At 41.6% G+C, this 19993-nt stretch overlaps 1 protein-coding gene across 3 annotated transcripts in view; it reads left to right on the top strand.

Annotated features, from left to right (window-relative positions):
* The window catches only part of NPR3 (natriuretic peptide receptor 3), a 68689-nt gene extending 55002 nt beyond the window's left edge, over positions 1-13687 (top strand). For 2 of the 3 annotated variants that reach the window (XM_058564279.1, XM_058564276.1), the window contains exons 4-8: positions 3242-3377; positions 8461-8555; positions 10448-10583; positions 12085-12172; positions 13196-13687. In XM_058564279.1, the coding sequence (XP_058420262.1) occupies positions 3242-3377; positions 8461-8555; positions 10448-10583; positions 12085-12172; positions 13196-13307 (567 nt within the window). In that variant the 3' untranslated portion in view covers positions 13308-13687. The remainder of the gene's footprint in view (positions 1-3241; positions 3378-8460; positions 8556-10447; positions 10584-12084; positions 12173-13195) is intronic. The other variant, XM_058564278.1, reaches the window with a different exon arrangement.
* The last annotated feature ends 6306 nt before the right edge of the window (positions 13688-19993 follow it).

Below are 19993 nucleotides of genomic sequence, written 5' to 3'. Positions count from 1 at the left end.
GTTTTGCTTCTGGCTTGAGGTCTTATGAGGTAGGTGTTATGAAACCTCCCCCGCAGCAAGCTGGGGTGCCAGCGAGCCTCGGAGGGGGTCATCAGCTCTCCTGCTAATTTTGGTAGGAGAGGGAAACACTCAGCCACTTTGAGAGGAAAGAAGGTCAATTTTGCGATCCATTTGCAAATCAAGATAGAATGAGTTTTCAGACCAAGATAGAATGTGTGTTCAGAGCCTATCTATTCTCTTCTACCATCAAACCTGTTAGGACAAAAGTGATCCAAGTAATGTTTCTCAGCCAGATAATCGTTCTTCCCATCCTGGATTGTAGAGGGGCCAGCTTAGGGGGCGTATCAAGAAGGAAGGAAGGGGACCGCCCCCGTGGCTTTGCGGTTAAGTGCGCGCGCTCTGCTAGTGGTGGCCTGGGTTCGGATCCCTGGCGCGCACTGACGCACCATTTCCCTGGCCATGCTGAGGCTGCGTCCCACATACAGCAACTAGAAGGATGTGCACCTATGACATGCAACTATCTACTGGGGCTTTGGGGAAGAAAAAAAAGAATTGGCAATAGATGTTAGCTCAGAGCCGGTCTTCCTCGGCAAAAAGAGGAGGATTAGCACGGATGTTAGCTCAGGGCTGATCTTCCTTACAAAAAAAAAAAAAGAAGAAGAAGGAAGGAAGGGGAAGGGCCAGAGAGGGGGTGGTGTTGGGGCACACGTCCAGTGCTTTGGGTGGCCAACCGCAGCATGGTGGCCCTGGGTTAGGATTTGAGAAGGAGTCAGGAGGAGGAAGAGAGGTGGATAGGTGATGCCCAGCAGCGGGTACTTCACAATTTAAGGAGGGGCTGTCCTAGGCTCCCCAGGAACAAGGAGTATAGAGGGAACAACCCTCAATTACAGAGTGCAGGAAGACTGAGGGAGAGCGATGTTTGGTTCTCAAAGTAAGGAGACAATTAGACCAGAGTTTTTCTAAGGCACTTTACATCTCCCATATCCACAATTCTGTGATTCTGTGACTTCCCTCTGTAGCAGGGTGGTTTTGATACAGCTATCAAAGAGGAGATAGATCTTTTGAAAAAATTATTTTTATTGTGGCCTGAGAACTAAATTACACAGCTAAAGTCCACTTATTAGAACTCAACTCATCAGCATGCATACTTTACAAACCATGATGACTTCATAGACTAAGTGAAAATTTCATATTCCAATTGGAAAATTGAATTAGCATAGTCAAATCAGAAGAAAATTATCTTTGACTAGTAGATGTTATTTCTACACCATTCTTCTTTGCCTAAGAAAATAATGACTCTGAGACTTAAGCTTGATGGCTAAAAGTAAGAGCCAACGTCTACCATTTGCTTTCATGGTCCCAGGAACTGTTTTAGATGTTTTACATGTACTGGTTCATTTAATCCCCAGAAGAGCTCTATGAGATGAGTACCTACTAGACCCCCATTTAACCAATGAGGAAATTGAAGATTAGAGAGGTTAAGTAACGTGTCAGGTCTAGGATTAGACTTTGGGTCCAGCAGCCAACTCAGAACTCTCCTGTGAACCAGCACTCTCTTTTGCCCTCCACCTCTCCCAGAGGGTCAGTGGAATTGGCCAGCTTGGGCTGCACCTGTTACAGTTGTTTGGAATTAAGGGCATGACATTGTGGTGCCAAAGCATGAACAAGGAGCCTTAGTTTCCATTAAGTGTAAAATGGGTCAATGAGATGTGTTATACCAGTATGTAAATCACTTATTCTGAATACCGCTATTAGGAATTAGAAGCTAGGCAGGATCCCAGAGTTATAATTCTCTATCTGTGGACATTAATAACAAAAGCTAACAGTGAGTGCTGACTCTGTCAGGCACGGTTCAAAGTCTTTCACATCTATTAATTCATTTAAATCTAACAGCAACCCCATGAGACAGGTACTATTATTTTCCAGATGAGGGGAACTGAGGCCTAGGTGGTGCAGAAACACAGCTAGGAAGCTGGGTAGTGAGCTCAATTTCTTTAACCATTGTTCTAAACTGCCTCTCAGCCACAGGCTTTGGCAAATCTGAAATATATGCTTCTGTGATGGAAACAGGACTTACCATTCTTAGGGGTTGGATGAGGTCAAGTAGAACTGGATGTTGAGCCGTGTCGTCTGTGAATGTTTGTGTATTTGAACCAGGTGATGCAAATCATTCGTGGCTGTCTTCCCACAGGATCAGTTTCTAGGGATGGGGCAGAAAGCCTCACTGCGGTTGTCTGTGGGATGCCCAATTCATCCTGCTGCGTGGCATCCCGTTCCTGACACTTACTCCTGAAATAAAAAGGCTCGATTTTTATTGTACTTTTGTACGGAATTTGTAAGCTACTCAATGTTTCAAGATTGTATTTGCTCATTTCATGTTCAATGAATGTTACAACCAGTTTATATGTGGTATTAGAACTTGCCAAATGGTGCTTATAGAAGGAAACAAGGCTTAAAGAGATTAAGTGACTTCCCCAAGTTCATATGAAGCTGTACGTTTCTTGAGTGCTAGGGCTTGAATTACTTGAGCCAGGACTCGACTGGGATAAACCAATATCCAGGCCTGTTTCCATTCCTGTTCTTAGAGCTTGGCAGGGGGTGGAGGTAGAGAATCGTCAGATACACACGAATCACTCAGAACACAAATTGGAAACAGAAACTGAGATGTTATCGCTGATAGAAGAGAAGACACAAATGCCAGGCAGGCAGGAATGGTGTGCCCACTCCTCTTTGCATCTTTAGTACTCTAGTAGGCATTTAATAGTATTTGAATATGAATGAATGGATCCCTACTCTTCTTTTAGTCATGTTCCGCATTCAGAGCATGGAGAGATCATGGGGCTGTTGAAGACAGAGAAGACCTCTAGGAGGAGGTTGGATTCAAGTTGGCCTGTGGTAGAGAGCAGATGTGGGGAAGAAGGAGGGCATATGTGCAGAGGGAACTATGGGCAAAGGCTGATGCACCTGGAATACTTAACCCAGTCAACAGGTACAGTTTTCTTGACCTCTGTAATATCTTATCTGCTTTTCAAATTCCCAAACTGGGAAAGGATTTTCCTTACTAAGCCGCTGCCAGGAAAACCATGGCATTATTCTTGTTAGCTACCCTTCTGCCCACCTCTGCCATTGCTTACAGGTCTGGAGTGAACCGTTTTTTGTTAACCATTTTGATTTGGCTACATAATAACTCAACATGAGTCATTTGGTGTTTGGGCTCACCCAACTGGGGTTTCCTTTCCAGGTTAACATGTTTGTTGAAGGATTCCATGATGCCATCCTCCTCTATGTCTTGGCTTTACATGAAGTACTGAGAGCTGGTTATAGCAAGAAGGATGGAGGGAAAATTATCCAACAGACTTGGAACAGAACATTTGAAGGTGAGGATTCAGTCTATGAGGCGACAACACTCTATCGCTGATTGAGCTGCTTTTTTCCTGGTTCTGTTTTTTCTCTCTGACAACTGTGGGACTTTGCCAGTGTCTTGCTTTTCTCAGATGTAAAGTAAGGATAATAAGATCCACCCACCTCACAAATGTTGTGAAGATTAAATGAGATAAAGCAGGTGAAATTGCTTTGAAAGAGTCTCACTGAAATAGGAAATGCCTCATCTCCTTCTGATTATTAGGTAACAACTTTCTTCTTCTTAAAATTAAATTCATCACGAGCCTCATTCACAACAAATAATCAGTTTGTCAAGAGTTCTGTGATCCGTTTTAAAGGGAGTAATCCCAGATACACATTCCTCTGTTCAAACCAGGGTGGTTTGAGATGATGGGCAGGTCCAGTTGAGCCCTCTGCTTTTATTTTTAAAATGATGAATATTAGCTGTTGCTTTCTTAAGAACAGAGAACCGTTAAGAACAACCACCAAAAAATGGCCCATCATCTCATCACTCAAGCAACTTCTGTTGACATTTAAAAATGTAGCAGAATGAGACTATTCTTGACTGGAAAATTCAAACAGTACAAAAATGTGCAAAATGAAAAGTGAAAGTTTTCCTTCCTGCCCTAGTCTCCTCTCCCCAATGTAATCACTATTAACAATTTCCTATGACTCGGTCTAAAAATATTTTATGACTTTTGCCAGCTCATATGCATTTGTATATCTTATCTAAAAAATTTACACTAAAGGGCTCATACTATGAATGCCGTTCTTCATCTTAGCTTTTTTACTTGTATGTCAAGTAAAAGAATTTTCCATATGAGCACTCGTAGATTCAACGCATTTTAAAATGATAGTTCTGTATTTTTCCACCATATTGCTGTATAGGAATTTCTTTAGCCAATCCTCTATTGGCGGAGACTTCAGTTGTTTAGTTTTTGCTATTATGCAAAATGCTATCACGAGCATCTTATACACCTTGATGAATTTTTTTAATACACCCAACATGAAACATTCCTAGTCGTGGGATTTCTGGGTTGAAAAGTACGTTGCTGCCTTTTAAAGTGCGTTAGATATTGCCAAATATCTTACAGAAAGATCTACTAGTCTATATTCCTGCCAAAAGTAAATAAGAATGCTGGTTTCCTCTCATCTCACCAACACTGAAAGAACATTAACATGAGACTCACTATGGGAATGACCCAGCTTCTGGAGCCCTGCAGATATTAACTTTATATTCATTCATCAAATATTCATTGAGCACCTACTATGTGACAGGCACTGTTTAAGGTGCTGAGGTTCTGTATAATGTTCTGTGTAATCAACTGAGCTTACATGGTAGTGGGGGGAACTGGCAATGAACAAATAAATACACCATTTCAGGGGCTATACAATGAAGCAGGGTAGAAAGAGAACATTTAGAAGGAGCAGCAAATGCAGACACCCTGAGTGTATCTGGTGGGAGAGGGTTGAGTGTCCCCGGAGGAGCAAGGAGGCCTGTGTGGCTGCAGCAGAGCACGTGAGGGGCAGTGTGATAGGAGCTGAAGCCAGAGAGGCAGTGGGGGCTGGATCCTGTGGACCTGGAAGCTGTGCTGAGCAGTTTGAGTTCCACTTTGAGTGAGATAGATAGCTATGAGAAGGTTTCAAGAGACATGATCTGTCTTGAGTCTTTAAAAGGGGTCTTTATGGGGGCTATGTGGAAAATAAAGTGGTATACTGATAAGCATCATTTGAGAACCACTCACATAGAGTACCTGCATTCTAGCCACTGACTAGCAACCTTAGTCCTTTGGGCTTCTCTTTTGTCACCTTCTTACTAAGCAGGTTGGACTAGGTGATGACCGACAAGGGCCCTTTCAGTTCTGTATCATGCTAACTCTTCCTTGGAGCACTTTAATGCATTGGGGGCTATGCCTATATTTATTTGCAATCCGACTAATGAAATTTTTCAATGGCAGGCACAAGTACTGCCAAGTCTAGACTTTGGGCACTCCTATCCCCTCCACTTCCTTGGCCTGCCCTCAGTTATCAGAAAGGACAGAACAATACAGAGGGGTCAAGTTCCAGCTAGAGTTGTCTGGGCAGTAGCTATGGTGACAGTTGGTGGATTTCATTTCTCCTTGGTAGTTTTAGTGAGTGCCACATCTTATTCAAAACTAGAGTGACATCTGCTTTAACGTTAGACAGATTATAGGACATGAACAATTATGCCTCCAGGATTGTCTTCCTTACCCTCTCACTGCTTCAGCTAGGAGCTGGAATCAAATAGGATAATCCAGGGGGCATATTAGGACAGAGTCAAATTTCCCAGAAGTTGTGCCCAATACACTGAGAAACCGGTGTGTGTGGACACAACTTTGGTAGGCCACATCCCGTTCTTAGCTATTCCTCACTACGTGGCCTGGTCATTTGTTCTTGGTCTTCTGAGGGAGGTTGTTAGGGAAGGGCAAGTGTCCACAATGGCTGGAATTCAGTTTTGTTTAGAGCCAGGACATGGACTAAATTTTCCCCTAGGCCATCTCTATGCCTCTCCTTTCTGGGGCCAGGTCTACACAGGCAATATGAAATGAGTCCTAAAACAATCAACTGTATAGTTCAGTGTAAACTTAAAATCCTACTTGTCCAAATGTCAAGATAATTGAAGCCAAGGTAAGTTTTGAGCTTGAATTGTTTGGAGAGCCCATTTAACTTGCTAAACAATGATCAGTCGGAGGGTGGCCCCCGAAAGAACTCTAAGAAAAACCCTAACCTTCCTAAAATTAAAAACAATTTTAATTTTAATGGCCACTGTAAGTGACCATTAAGTTGTCAAGGGAAAAATACTCTGGATGTTCTTTGACAAATTTGGATTTTATTACTGTGAAACCTATGATCAACTCTCACTGCTTTCAATAAATGGCCTGGGAAGAAGATGAATTTCCTCTCTATGTGAGAGGTCAGAGTGAAAAGGTAAATAGGACTGTGGCTCAAACCCTGAGCTCTATGACAGGCCAATAGAAACGAGAGTGGAAAGTCTCATTACTTATGTACAGGAAAATTCTGCTGTCAGCCTGACAATCGCACCTTATGTACAATACTCTCAGGTGAAGTCTCACTTGCTAATCGGCCACCCCGAGGGTTCTCACCCCATTTCTTGGCAGAATTGTAATAGCTTAAAGTGTAATGAGGTCTTGGATTACTAGGGCCACATTGTCTTATAAAATACTCTGTAAAACACTTAGCGGAACACACCATCATAAACACCTCTGAACAGAATGACAAAGCATTTTGGATAGCCAATATATTTGGAGATAAATGTATTTTTAAAAAATTATATTTATCACTTAAAAGTTTTATAGGCTGTCAAGGATAAACAATTTTCAGAAAGAGGCATCCTTTGTAATCAGTCTATATTAAGAAGACAAAAAATCAAGATGAATGGTAGCTCCATTCTCTTTCCGGCAAAGTTGACCAAAGTCTGGAAAAATCAGTGGGCCTTCAAACCACAACCCAAAGTACAGTAAACCCAAATACTTGCCCTCTTCAAACCACACTGGAGGATGGAACTTTCCCTTGGGAGACATTCATTTTGGAGAGAACCAAATCAATAGAAACACCAATTAAGAATTACACTGAACTCTACCACACTTAAAATGAAAGGAAACAAATAGCCTTAGTTAATTAGAATGTGGCTGAAATATGCATTCTCTTACTTAGTTAATGAAAATTACAATATAGACGTATTTAATATCAACTAATGAAACGTATTTGCTTTCGCTGACCAGCTGGTTTAGCCACCGTTGCTAGCCAAAGCAAATTCAAATCCTGAGTGCGAGCACTCAGGGCTCTCTATGCTCCGGCCACCCTGTTCCAGCCTTACATCTCATTCTCCCCTCCATACACACGGGCTACCTCCCCAGGAACCTCAGGGTCCCTCTGGTCCCTTTTGGCTTCTGTGCCTTTGTAAATACTAACAAGGCCAGTTTTTTTTCGGCTAGAATATTCCCATTCCCTGATGGCTGCTTGTCCAAATCATAGACTTCCTCCAACGCTCCTATAAAAGACCTGCTCCTTTCCTGAGTCTTCCTAAGTCTCCAACTAGATGTGCCAGCTGCTCCTCTGAGTGGTGTGGGCACGGTCTGCTGTCCCCTCCCAGATTCCAGGCACAGCCATAGTAATAATAACAATAGAAGAAAACAACTAACTTCTCTTAAACCTGCATTGACAGTGCTTTCCCTGTTTCATCTCAGTAACAGCTTCGTGCCAGAGAGGTACTATTATGCCTCTTTTATAGTCGTGGGGACTGAGGCTCAGAGGGCTAAGTCCTCGCCCAAGGTCACAGAACTGGTAAATGTGGTGGCTGGGATTCAAATACAAGCAGTTGGATTCCGGTGCCAACATGCTGAATCCCTAGGCCAGGCGGCCCCTTCTTGAGTGGAGAACGTGTCTGATTCATCTTTGCCTCAGCTGCAGCATTGAATTCAGCACCTAGTAATCATCCAGAAAACATCTGGATAAATAATGGATGAGCGAATACAGTGGGATAAAGACCAGCTCCTCTTCAGCTCTTGGCTCCCGAAGCCTGGAAGTAGGCCCTCCGCTCTCCTGTACATCAAAGGAGCTCGTAGTAAAGCACGTTCACTGAGTCCTGGGCCTGCAATGAATTTTCTATTATAATGTTTGTCTGGTGATAACATGGGCCCATGACAAGTCAAGGAATGTACCGCGCTGCCACTTCTCACTCTTTGCAGTTTTTTTGTGTGTTTGTTTTTATTAATACAGAACTCTGGGATAAGCATGCTGCTTTCAGGATTAGCCTTAGCTTTTTTTTTTTTTTTTTTTAAACATATTCCCCAAAGAAGGTCATTTATTTCTTTTTCTTTTCATTTTTCAATGGAGAAATGTTAAGAATTTAGGAATGCAGACATAGATGAAATTACAATGTCTTTCCAAATGCCAACAAAAATGCTCAGAGTCTGATGAGATTCCCTGTGGCATGAGTTTGTTTAAAAAATCCTGTCAATTCATTTTCTTATTTTTGTTGGCGGACAGAGGTATTTTGAGTAACTAACTTGGAGTTCTTTGCATCTCGTCCTCTAGGTATTGCTGGGCAGGTGTCCATAGATGCTAACGGAGACCGATACGGGGATTTCTCTGTGATCGCCATGACCGACACGGAAGCGGGCACCCAGGAGGTAAGCAAATGAGACTCCTGCCCTAGCTACCCCTTCTGCTTGTTGAGATTCCAAGAAATGCATTTGTTCTGGTGTCCAAATAGCTGTCCCCAAAGTAGTCTCCAAATAAAAATGAGCTGAAAATCCAGGAGTTTCCAAGTAGGGAGGGCTCACTTGTGGTTGAGGGTATCAGGGAAGACTTATGGAAATGGTTCCATGTTTATCCTAAGTGGGAAAATCCTTCCTTTCAAGTGGGCAAGCATCACATCTCAGTCCTAAGATGCAGGACAGGATCATCAGCTAAAAGAGGTAAAGTGAAACTGTATTTATTTCCTCCCTTAAAATTTGGAAATTCTTTTTGGTGGGGGAGGGTTATAAACTGGACATGGGTTAATATTTCAACAGATGATGAAGTTTCAGGACAGCGTCATGAAGAGAAAGAGTACCCTGGACACAGGATGAGTCTCTGACACTTACTGGGGTGTGAGCTCTCTGCCTCACTTTCCTCGGCTGTAAAGTAGAAATCGTCATATCTTCCTTGCCGATCTCACATGATTATTGTGAGCAGCAGATAAAATGAAACTTAGAAAAGTGCTATGTAAACTTTAGATGATAAATATATGAATAAAGATTATACAAATATGCAGTGTTTCAGGTCAAATAACGCTGCTTCCTCTGTGCTTCCTTGACGGCTCTCACCCAGTGTGGCTCCTGTGGCATTTTATGTGACCTGGCATATGGGACCTGCTGTTTTTCTCTTAGTACACAGACGCCTTGCCCCTTGGAGTGGTCTGGGTCTCATAGTATATTCTGGTCTCTCCCTCTGCAAAAGGTGGGTAGTAATAGTGCATTATAGGGTTGCTGTGAGGATTCAGGAGAAATCTGTGTAAAGCACTTGGTAAGTGCTCGGTACCTGCCAGAGATTGTTATATTTTGGTGATTATCTAGAATCCTTTTTACTATGACATGAAATAGTCTTTGAGAGCCTGCCGGGCCTCCTTCAGGAGAGAGGGGAGGAGATGTCATAGGCCACTCAGCAGCAGGACAAAAGAGAAGCAGATCCTGAGGTCCTCAGTGGGAAGGGACTTCTACATCAGAGCTTGGGTAGCTGATCGAATAGAATCTGAGGGGTGAACCTTGAACTGAACCATAAAAAGATACTGATTTTCCAGGAGCCAGAGGAGCCAATTGAAAAAGAGAGGTCAGCCTGGAAATGGGAAATGCAAATAGGATACATTCATCAGAGAGAAGAGTGTGTAACCCCTGAAGTCAGGATGGGGAATAGTCTTCCAACCAGAAGAGGGTGAAACAGAAAGTTCTAAAAGATGATCTTTAATGCTTTAATGACATGCCAAGCTAATGAGTGGTGTGAGGCCATGTACCGTAAGACACTTAACCTGCGTATGAAATGGACCCTGACTCTCCCTCACACATCCCTGAAAGTAACTTGGGCCTTACAAATGGCTGACCTCGTGGGCTGCTCTGTGGCAGATGGGTGGAGCGGCACCCTATCCGATGGGCAAGGGAAAAGCCGTGAATTGTTTCCTATATAACCACTTTCCCTGCCACGGGGAGCCACTGTTCTCCCTAAATTATGCCCGCCTTAGGAGCAGCATTGGCAACTGCAAATCTTGACTTACAAAGTCCCCAGAAACACACCATTCCAGTCAGTGTGAAGGCTAGGGGGGCCCACCCCATGCCCCGTGTTCTTCTGAAGCATGTGGTTTTGACGGCCCTGGTGGGGGTGATTAGCTGGTGTGCAGACCATCTGGCTCCCTCAGCTCCCCCGGCAGCCCGTCTAGATCAGGCTGTGCATTTCCGGGAGCAGCAGTGCAAGGCTATGAGCTTTCTGCCTCCTTTAGAGACAGACAACGTCCTTTCAGTTCGTGTATTTGTTTTTTGCCTTTATATAGGTTATTGGTGATTACTTTGGAAAAGAGGGTCGTTTTGAAATGCGACCGAACGTCAAATATCCCTGGGGACCTTTAAAACTGAGAATAGATGAAACCAGAATTGTGGAGCACACAAACAGCTCTCCTTGCAAATCATGTAAGTTTAGAGACTTAATCTGCTCTGTGTTTCATCATCTATAGTATCAGCTAATGCAAGTTTAAAAGACAGGGGTACTCTGAGAGCACATGTTCTGAAAGTTCAGATTTCTTTCTCTGATATGGTAAAACCCATGGGAACAATTCACAAACTGGCATTCCGCCTGCATCAGAGGCTTCTAGGTCTTTCTTCCCTTCCATCCTTTTCCAAAATGGTAGATAGCTTCTTCCTATTTTCACATCTCTTACTATAATCTCTTAGTATTTGAGGTTTCCACTTTTAGGGAAACTCAAAAGATCAACTACTAAATGTCACTCACCTATTCATCTCTTGCAGCAAATCTCATTCCCATTTTCAGAGTTTGTAGTTATCCTCCTACCCCTCAGAACCAAACAGATAATGTCCCTTAAACATCTAAAAATTGACAAATTGGCAAATAAGTGTAATATCTGTTATTTAAGAGCAGCCTTGTCAGAAATACAGAAGCAAGTGGACATTCTTATAAGGAGCTCACAAACAGGAAAGTTGTTGGAAATCATTGCTTTAGAGAGACCTTTTTATAAGGTAGTGAGGGAGAACAAAGTGAATATCAATCTTTCAGCCCATTTGATTACTTTTGGCTAATATATGTATGCCCATTATTTTGGGACCGACCTTCAAACTGTGAGGTATTCATGTATATGCAATAAATACAGGAAGGAGTAAGGCAGAAATGTAAGAACAAGTCTCTGGAGTTATTGGGCCCGGATTTGAAATCCCACCCTTGTCACTTACTGGTTTTGTGACCCTAGGAGTCTTCCTTCACCTCTTTAAACTTCAGTTTTCCCATAGGTAAAAGGAAAGAAATGTACCCAACTCTTAGGACTGTTTCGAGGACTAACTGAGATAATGCATTAAGGGCTGTACACTAAACTCTTTATATAAAGCTAGCTATTTATCATTTTTATATAATAACTGGGACACCACTGAACTTGATTGTTTCAAATTGTTATTCACATTTTCACAAAGCTATATAGGACATTTTGACATGAAACTCTGGCTTTGGTGAGAGAACATCTAAAAACAGAACATTAACCCAAGGAATTTTTTGCCAAATCTCCCAGCACTTTGAAGTGTCACCATCCATCTGTGAAAATAAGTGCTGGGTCAGTCCCCTGGTCCGTCAGTTGTCTCCTCTGACTATGAACTCAAAAGAGAGTGGATAGATCTGAAAACTGCAGTTTCCAGTTTTCCTCAAATCCTTCTTGAACCTGCTTATTCCCATTGTGCTCACTCTCTTGTAGCAGTGTGTTCATTCATCTAGTACTTTCTGAAATGCTTCTTAAGCTTTGCACTTGGAAAAAAAAAAGTGAATGTGCAGGATCCCCTAGGAAACCTCTTAAAAAGAAAGGGAAATTTTCCTCAAGTGGGCAATTGAGAAACACTCGCCAATCAATGAAACTTGAGGCATTTCTAACTGTTTCTCAAAATGGACTCTGATTATCTATGTTTTTTTTTCAAGCAGGTGGCCTAGAAGAATCGGCGGTAACAGGAATTGTTGTGGGGGCCTTACTAGGAGCTGGTTTGCTAATGGCCTTCTACTTTTTCAGGTTAGGACTGCTTTATAAAGTTTTCATGTTCATTCTCCTTTATTGCCCCCGTCCTTTGCCTTTGCACTGTCCTCCTTGTGACTTATCCATATCTTGTTCTTACCCAAAAGCACGGTGGTTAAAACTAAGCCATTCTTTTGGTGTGACCACCCCTGGTGGTCAGGGGGTTAGCATACTGGGTAGGGGATCAGGCGTTTCTGTTGCATCTCTCTGTAGGCCACAGAGCCACTGCTATCCTTTGATCACAAATATTCTGACCTAAATTCCTACCACCCACCGAATGCGTAAGTGGAGAGGGATCTGGACAAAGGGACAATCAAGTGCCCCATTCGCAGCTTTCCTCCATTTCAGAAAGAGGTGCCTGGGTTCACCTTCTGAAGGGGAGGAGGTAGCTCTGAGCAGTCCATACCCTCAGGCTGGTCTTTGCTCAGTATTCGGAGAACCCACATGCTTAGTTACCACTGTGGCTAAGCCCGAGGCTTGAAAAATTGTAATCTTCATGTGTGTTCAAGAAACTGATAGTTTTGCACCACGAGAGTGGTCCATTCCTTTGTAATCTTTGGTGGTTGAGTTTGTGGCTTATTCTTAAGTCCTTAGACCAAGATTTCTTCATTTCTGCACGGAAATGAAACTCTGGGTGTATGTGACTCTTTGTGGGAACAATTGTATTCCTGTTTCTTTGGTCACAGTACACTTAATCTGATCTTTATCTAGGGCATATCCTGGGAGTTGGGGGACAGTTTCTGTGGCAGAATAGACAAGACCTAACCCACAAGGCGCCCAGGGAAGAAGGGGAAGGCTTGTTCTATGGCATTTCGGAGATCAGGCCAATTTTCCTCCTTGAATAGGGCATCATGCCTTGGGGCACACTACTTTAATCTCTGACTAGGGTTTCATATTCTGTCACTTCTCATTTATCTTCCCAAACCCAGATGTCCCTTGAGGGCATTCTTTGTAAGAGAAACCATAGTATTTTGTAGCTAAGTGATGCTTTATTACTACATTCACTTTCCCTTTACCCAGGAAGAAATACAGAATAACCATTGAGAGGCGAAACCAGCAAGAAGAAAGTAACATTGGAAAACATCGGGAGTTGCGGGAAGATTCCATCAGATCCCATTTTTCCGTGGCTTAAAAGGAAGACTTTTCTTTCAGGCTGAGATTCTTTAAGGAGATAGATGAGATGAAAGACATCAATGTAACAGAAGGGGCGCTCTTGGAGAATTCATTCTTTTAAGCAGTTAGTCAGTTCATTGTAAAATTTCTTTAGAAGCTCAGGAACTCTTATTAATCACCATATGCCTCCTGGCCTTTCATCTCATGACAAACAAATATAAGAATATAACATCACTCTGTTAAATGTTCATACTGTTTCAAGGGCATATGATTAGATTTCTGTTTTGAAAATCTGATGTCCCCATATCTTGATGGCTTTTGGGGGCATTTTGCACAAGGCTATAAAATGTAGTTTTCTTAAATGAAATGTTTATAGCTAGAATAAAATCATTTTTACAAGGAGAATATTCTTGGAAACAATTTAACACCCAAGAAGAGGAAAATGTAATGAAAAATCTCAAGGTTGGACATACAGCGTTCCTCGCTGTAGTGCTGGTGGACAGATTTGAGGTTGAGGCCTGCTCTGTCCAATGTATTCATTCAGGTCCTGACTTCATATCTCAGAAAAGGATTTGCTCCCTATCTCCTTCAGTGTCTCATAAAAGCTGCTCTGGAAAGTTGTAACTATTAATGAGATAAGAGGATTTATACAAGAAAAGCAAATCTAAAATGTTTCATTTTTTAATGTAAAAAAAGCCCTATTTCACACTAACATTTTATTTTTAAGTATTTTAATCTTCTATTTTGCTATTAGAAAATGTGTCTATTTTTTCATTTCGAAAATTAAATTTCACTTATATTTTAAAAGCATGGGTAAAGTGTACAACAAACCAACAATGATGAAAGATGCTTCTCTTTTTCTCCCTGTGTCCCTCTCCCCTTGGCCATAGCCGAATGCTAATTGCTGCTTTAATTACGGAGATCTAGAAATGTATTTGGATTACAGATGCTGCAGGAGTACATGAATTCACCTGTTTTAAATGAGAGTTATTTTAGCATAGACCCCTGCTAATTCTGGCCAAAAGATGAGTTTTAAAATCAAAGGTGAAATTTATTAGAATTAAGTAGGGTTTTGTAAAGGGAGGCAGCCCTTTTTCCTCAAAATAACTTTATAGAGAAGTAAAACTTGACAGTAAGCACAGAAATGATAAATTTAAAAAATGCATACATGACATTTTACCAAAATTCGCAGTGATGATTTCGGTTAAAAGAGGGAATCTAAAAGCTACTATATTCCCTTTCAGTTCACTGCACAGCTTTGTAGTCATCCACTAATAACCTGTTAACAGTGGGATGGGTGTGGATATAAGCAATTTGGGTATAGCTGAGTAAGTATTTACTGACTATCTATTTTGCACCAAGTACTCTGCATATAGGTTTAAACTCAGGTTGCCACTTTCATTTATAATTTGTGGAGGAAATAGACAGTGAGGGAAGAATGGGAAGTTGCCGGATTAGTGGACCACCTTGTAATTAAGTCACTAGGGTCTTTCCTCTATAACATTTTGAGCATCTAGAAAATAGTTTTAAAAATTATCTTAATGTCTATGAAAGACCAGGTATAGGGAGGAAAATAGGGGAATTTAAGAAAATAGGGGAAGAGGACCTTTGTAATAATGGAGGTCGTAGTTCACACAGGTAATGGTGGAGTTAGGGTGAGTGAAAGCTACGTGTCCTGGAAGTTGGCCTGAGTTTGCTTCACCGTAGGAGTCTGCATCTGTCACTCCTGGTTCAGCCAGTCAAAGTGAACGGATTTTTTCTGTCTGAGGCACATTTGCCCTCTATTGTTTAAAAATGGGATGCAGGCAACTGGAGAATATGATAAAAGAATTAATTATGATCAACTGAAACAGCTATGTTGTAATTTTCCATGCCGAATGCAAAGGAAGAAGTGCTGAATTCAAAAAAGGATGGAAAAAGAAGGCAAGAAAGCCAAGCTCCAGAAATTCTAATGTAAGAAGAGAGTTTGGGAAGTAAAATCCAGGAAGGCAAAGTGTTAGTTCAGGACTCTTCAAAGTGAAAACAGAATGGAAGGTTCGCATCCATCTTATTTTCGTGAATTGAGAACTTATTTCTCTCTCTCATTTTTATTTTGCAATGATGTTTTCCATATATTTTAGAGATAATTCATTTTCTGTTTTCTTATGTTTGTAAAAAACATTTAAATTTTGAGCCTATGTGATTATTATAGGGAGAAAAGCACTGTACCTGATTGCAGCCTTTGGATGTAAACATTTCTAACCTTTCTAGAATTTATATAGGGACCCATTAACTCTAACATTGTTAAAGCAATATCTTTTATTTCTGCTTCAGGTAGAGGAATAGTTCTAAACTTAATATTATATACCCAGATAAAATCTTAAGACTAAGTGAGAATTGAGTCTTTTAAAAATGGCAGAACAAATCATGAGGTTTCTCATATGTGGATGCCATTCTCTTCCAATCTTAAAGCAATTCGAGGGTTCTTAAGATTGATTGCTTATTTACATGTCTGTTGTTTATTCTTTCTTCCTTGAAAATATCATATGAATTACTGAAACTTCGTTAAGTTTTGAAAACTCCCTTAAGTTGGAAACGTTTGCTAAAAGGGTAGGTGTTTGGCCCAAGGTTACCCTGGGTTAAGACCTCTGGCGATTATAATTTGGGATTTAAGTTGCTAACTCCTAAGCAACATCTTTGACAACTAGTCATTCATATTCTGCCAGTAGCCACATAGCATACAGTAAAATAAATAGGGCTTTAGTTCTTAAATCATTCTATTAATTTTTACCCTGAAATCTAAGATGTTCAGATTTCAAAAGGGATACTTTATTAGTATTTTCTCATCTGGCCAGACATAAATGACATTGATACAGGTCAAATGAATATATGCTTTTTGTATATTCTCATGGTGTTGGAAAGAAGTATAGATTTTATGGTCATCATTGTCACCTTCTTAGATTATTTTTTCTGGACTCAGAAATGAAAGCTTTCTCCAGATGATCACTTCTATCCAGAAAGAACTTTCTGTATAGAGTGCGTATCTTCCCCCAGACTGACCACAGGTCCCACGAGGAAGCCCCTGTAAACATTACATTTCTCGGAAGAACCATCAGCTTGTCCTCTCCTGAACCACAGGCATGGTTCCGCAGGCTTTAAAATAGTTCTTTACGTTTCAGAAGCCATATTTAGTGGATAGAGGGGAGAAATGTATGGAAAGAGAATGCCTCCTTTTCTCCTCTTCCTTAAATTCAAAGACTTTTGCTTTGGAATGGCCAGTCACTTCTCTTTTTCACAGGCTTCTCGGATCATTAACGTATTCAAGGCACCTGTGCCCTCTTTGCCCCTAATTTGCCACTTTCCTCTGGTTGTCCCTGGTTTTGGGAGTGTAAGATATGCTGTTGGCAGTGAAATTAAGGCCATTGCATAGATCTCACACAGACAGTGGTAGGAATTCAGAAAGTGGGTTTCAGTGACATCACCACCTTCGTGAGTGAATATACAGTGGCTGTGTGTGGAAGCCTCTTTAGGAGACCGAATAGAATATTATGCCACTGGTATTAATGGAGTGTTTATAAACTGAAAGGAATGCATACGCATGTTTCTTGGGACATGAAGAACTCTGATCCTGAGTGGATGCAGTCATAAAGCCACACGCCAACTAAAATTAGGCTCCTCGATCTACGGTTCATGGATTTTGTTTTGTTATGCCCTGTGGCTCAGTGTTTCATGAGGAAGCTGATAATGAGCTGAACTTCTTCAGTGGAGAAAAATGAAGCTGTCTAAAAACATGGAATATGTTTTAGGGGCAGTGTGGAAGCAGAGAGAAAGACATGGTGCTGTTCAGAGAGATCTGTTTCTTTTTAGATCTTCAGAACTAAAGAATAACCAATAATTTAGTCCCTCTTCAACAGCCAGACTCAGCAAGAAGCTTGGGACACACCCAGCAAGAAGAATCAGGAGCTCGGTCCTCCAAAAGAAACAGAAGAGGGTAGCGTCGCAAGCTGCCACTGTGTTTACCACTCCATCCTCCTCACTCCCATCCACCACCCATCATGGCTCCAAAGATGCATCAGCATCTTGACCATGCAGGTAGAACCTCTAGACTTCCTAAGAGGACAAAACGGTGCTGGCTGTAAGAATGTAGCTGGCTTTTGATCAGAACCCTTACGCTAACTTGACCACAGATGCTCTCGGGGCAGTTCAAGCCTGTGATGTGCGTTTACTCTAACAAGCCTGGCTTTGGTTTTTAGCATGTAGAGCTCACAAATGTCTCCTGCAGGCGTACCCCACAGCTAGACTCTAGGATGGAAATGACTTTCAAAAGGTGCTGGATTTGAGTTTGTTCAAATTTCTCTTTAACCACTAATGTTAATTCATACCAAAGACAAAGCAATTCTAAACCAGTTGATGCTGTTATGTTCATGTTTTAAGCTACTTCAAACACAGTAAAAGGGTTTCAATGGGAGCTGAGTCTCAGAAGTAAAAATCCATATGTTATAAGGTGTGGGATCAGTCCTAGGGGAGAAATTTGAATAAACAGAATTAAGAGTTAGCAAAAATGCTGCATTGCCTTGATTCACATATTTAAAGACCTAGATTTCTATGCACAAGGAATAAAGGGCCCGTTCACCAAGTGCAAGTCACAACATAAACTACCAAATTGTTTTTTATTTGCTAGGAGCACAAAGCTATCACAGCACATAATAATTGGGCAGAGAAGGTTGAGAAAGAGGAAAATTTGGATTTTGAAACAGGATGTCCTACTTATTTTTCAATACCAAGATCTGAAAATGTTCAATGTGGTGTGGCTTACTTACAAGACAGCAATGGGGAGATGCTGTGAGTTTGCAGACCTTTTTGCTGGGTCCTGGGAATGTGATCTTTGTTCCCTGTGCATGGTGAATAATTGAAACCAAGAAGACATGGTATAGACACTGTGGAAGATTACTTCTGCAGCCCACGTCTTCTGGGCCCTATTATTCATTGTTAATTTAAATACAGAAGTACCAAACAATACAAACCTACCACGAGCTGGTAGAAAAATAAAAGGAAAAGCTGCACAAGCTACATACAGTTTATTATTCTAATGTAAGTAGAACTATCTGCATATAATGTGATTTAATTTATTGTTGTTTTGTGTAGAAAATGAAAATTAATGACTGTGGATATAACCCTTGTTTTGTATAATATATTTTATTTCTGGTGCAAACTGGTCATTTAAAGTATCTACTTCATTTGGTGTTTGGATATAAATGCGTATGTGTTCTTGTAAATGTTTCTATTAAGCAAGAATGCCACATGCCCATGGTATAACAATGTGTTCTCATTAAAAAATACATCCCACAAAAAGCTTTTCCTGTTTATAATTCAGCCGACATACACTGTGCATATCCATATTCTGAGGACTTTCTGTTCTCCTAGGATAAGTTTAAGTAAAAGATCAATTGGTGGATGTGATGAATTGTACTGTTTGAATGGTACCCATGAAAGAACTCAAGAATTTCTGCCCAGCAAAGAGCAATTTGCAGAAATAAGAAAAGAATATGTTATCGAAATGTGGGGTAAACCTTGAATTGGTAGGTAAGGGAAGAAATCTTCCTGAATAACATTATCTTGAGTCTCTACAGCTTGAGAACACCACATAGCTACACAGTTGGCTTCATTGACTCATTATGCCCCTTGCCCACTTTGAAGAGGTCCTAAGTCAGATTTGTCACTCTAAAGTGCTCCTCGGGTTCTAGTGTACTAAGCAGACTAACCAGCATCTCCAGTTGCTTCTGGGTCTTAAAAAGCTGCTTCACTATCTGGGAAGTTACTCGTGATTTATTTTAAGCCCAAGAAACACATGGCGATTCTCATGGTTGGAGCAATGTTCCCCTGGTCCTGCTGCTGCCGCCGCCGCCAATGAAGTCCTCTGACAATACCACAAATGCCACTCCCATTAGGTGCCCATTTGAGAAGAATTTGCCATTGAGAAGATTCTGCAGCAGAATGTGAATTTGAGGGTTGGCAGTGGGAGTGGGGGTAGGGGGCAGGGCAGGAATGAACGGTGGGGCCAGGAAACCTCCAGGAAACGCAGGATGTCTTAGTCCACTCAAGTTGCTATAACAAAATGGCACAGACCGGGGAACTTAAACAACAGAAGTTTATTTGTCACAATTTTGAAGGATTTGGTTCCTGGGGAGGGCTTTCTTCCTGGCTTGTAGATGGTTCCTCCTTGCTGTATCCTCATCTCACCTTTCCTGGAGGGGTGTGTGTGTGTGAGTGTGTGTGTGGACAGAGCGGCACGGGGAGAGGAAGGGGAGTTCTCTGGTGTCTCTTCTTATAAGGACACTAATCCAATGAGATCAGGGCCTGACCTTTATGACCTCATTTAACCTTAACTACTTCCTTAGAGGCCCCATCTGCAAATACAGCCACCCTGCGGGTTTGGGCTTCAACATATGATCTTTAGTGGGGCATAAACCCCCACTATGATCTTTAGTGGGGCATAAACATGAAGTCCATAACACGGAGTATTTCCACTACTTTCCCATATCACCTTGAGGCCCATGGCCTCCTTGAATCTTTCTGCTCATGTCTCACCTCCCTATCCTCCTCTGAATGTCTTCGTGCATACTCATACCCATGATGAGGCCATGACTGTGGCTAGTGGGGGTATGTCCCCTGAAGGAGCCCTAGGGAGCTCCAAACACCATTGTTTTAGGGCTCTGCCCTAACCCT

Source organism: Diceros bicornis, chromosome 20, assembly GCF_020826845.1.
Source record: "Diceros bicornis minor isolate mBicDic1 chromosome 20, mDicBic1.mat.cur, whole genome shotgun sequence".
Lineage (NCBI taxonomy): Eukaryota > Metazoa > Chordata > Mammalia > Perissodactyla > Rhinocerotidae > Diceros > Diceros bicornis.
This window is presented reverse-complemented; position numbering and strand designations above follow the sequence as displayed.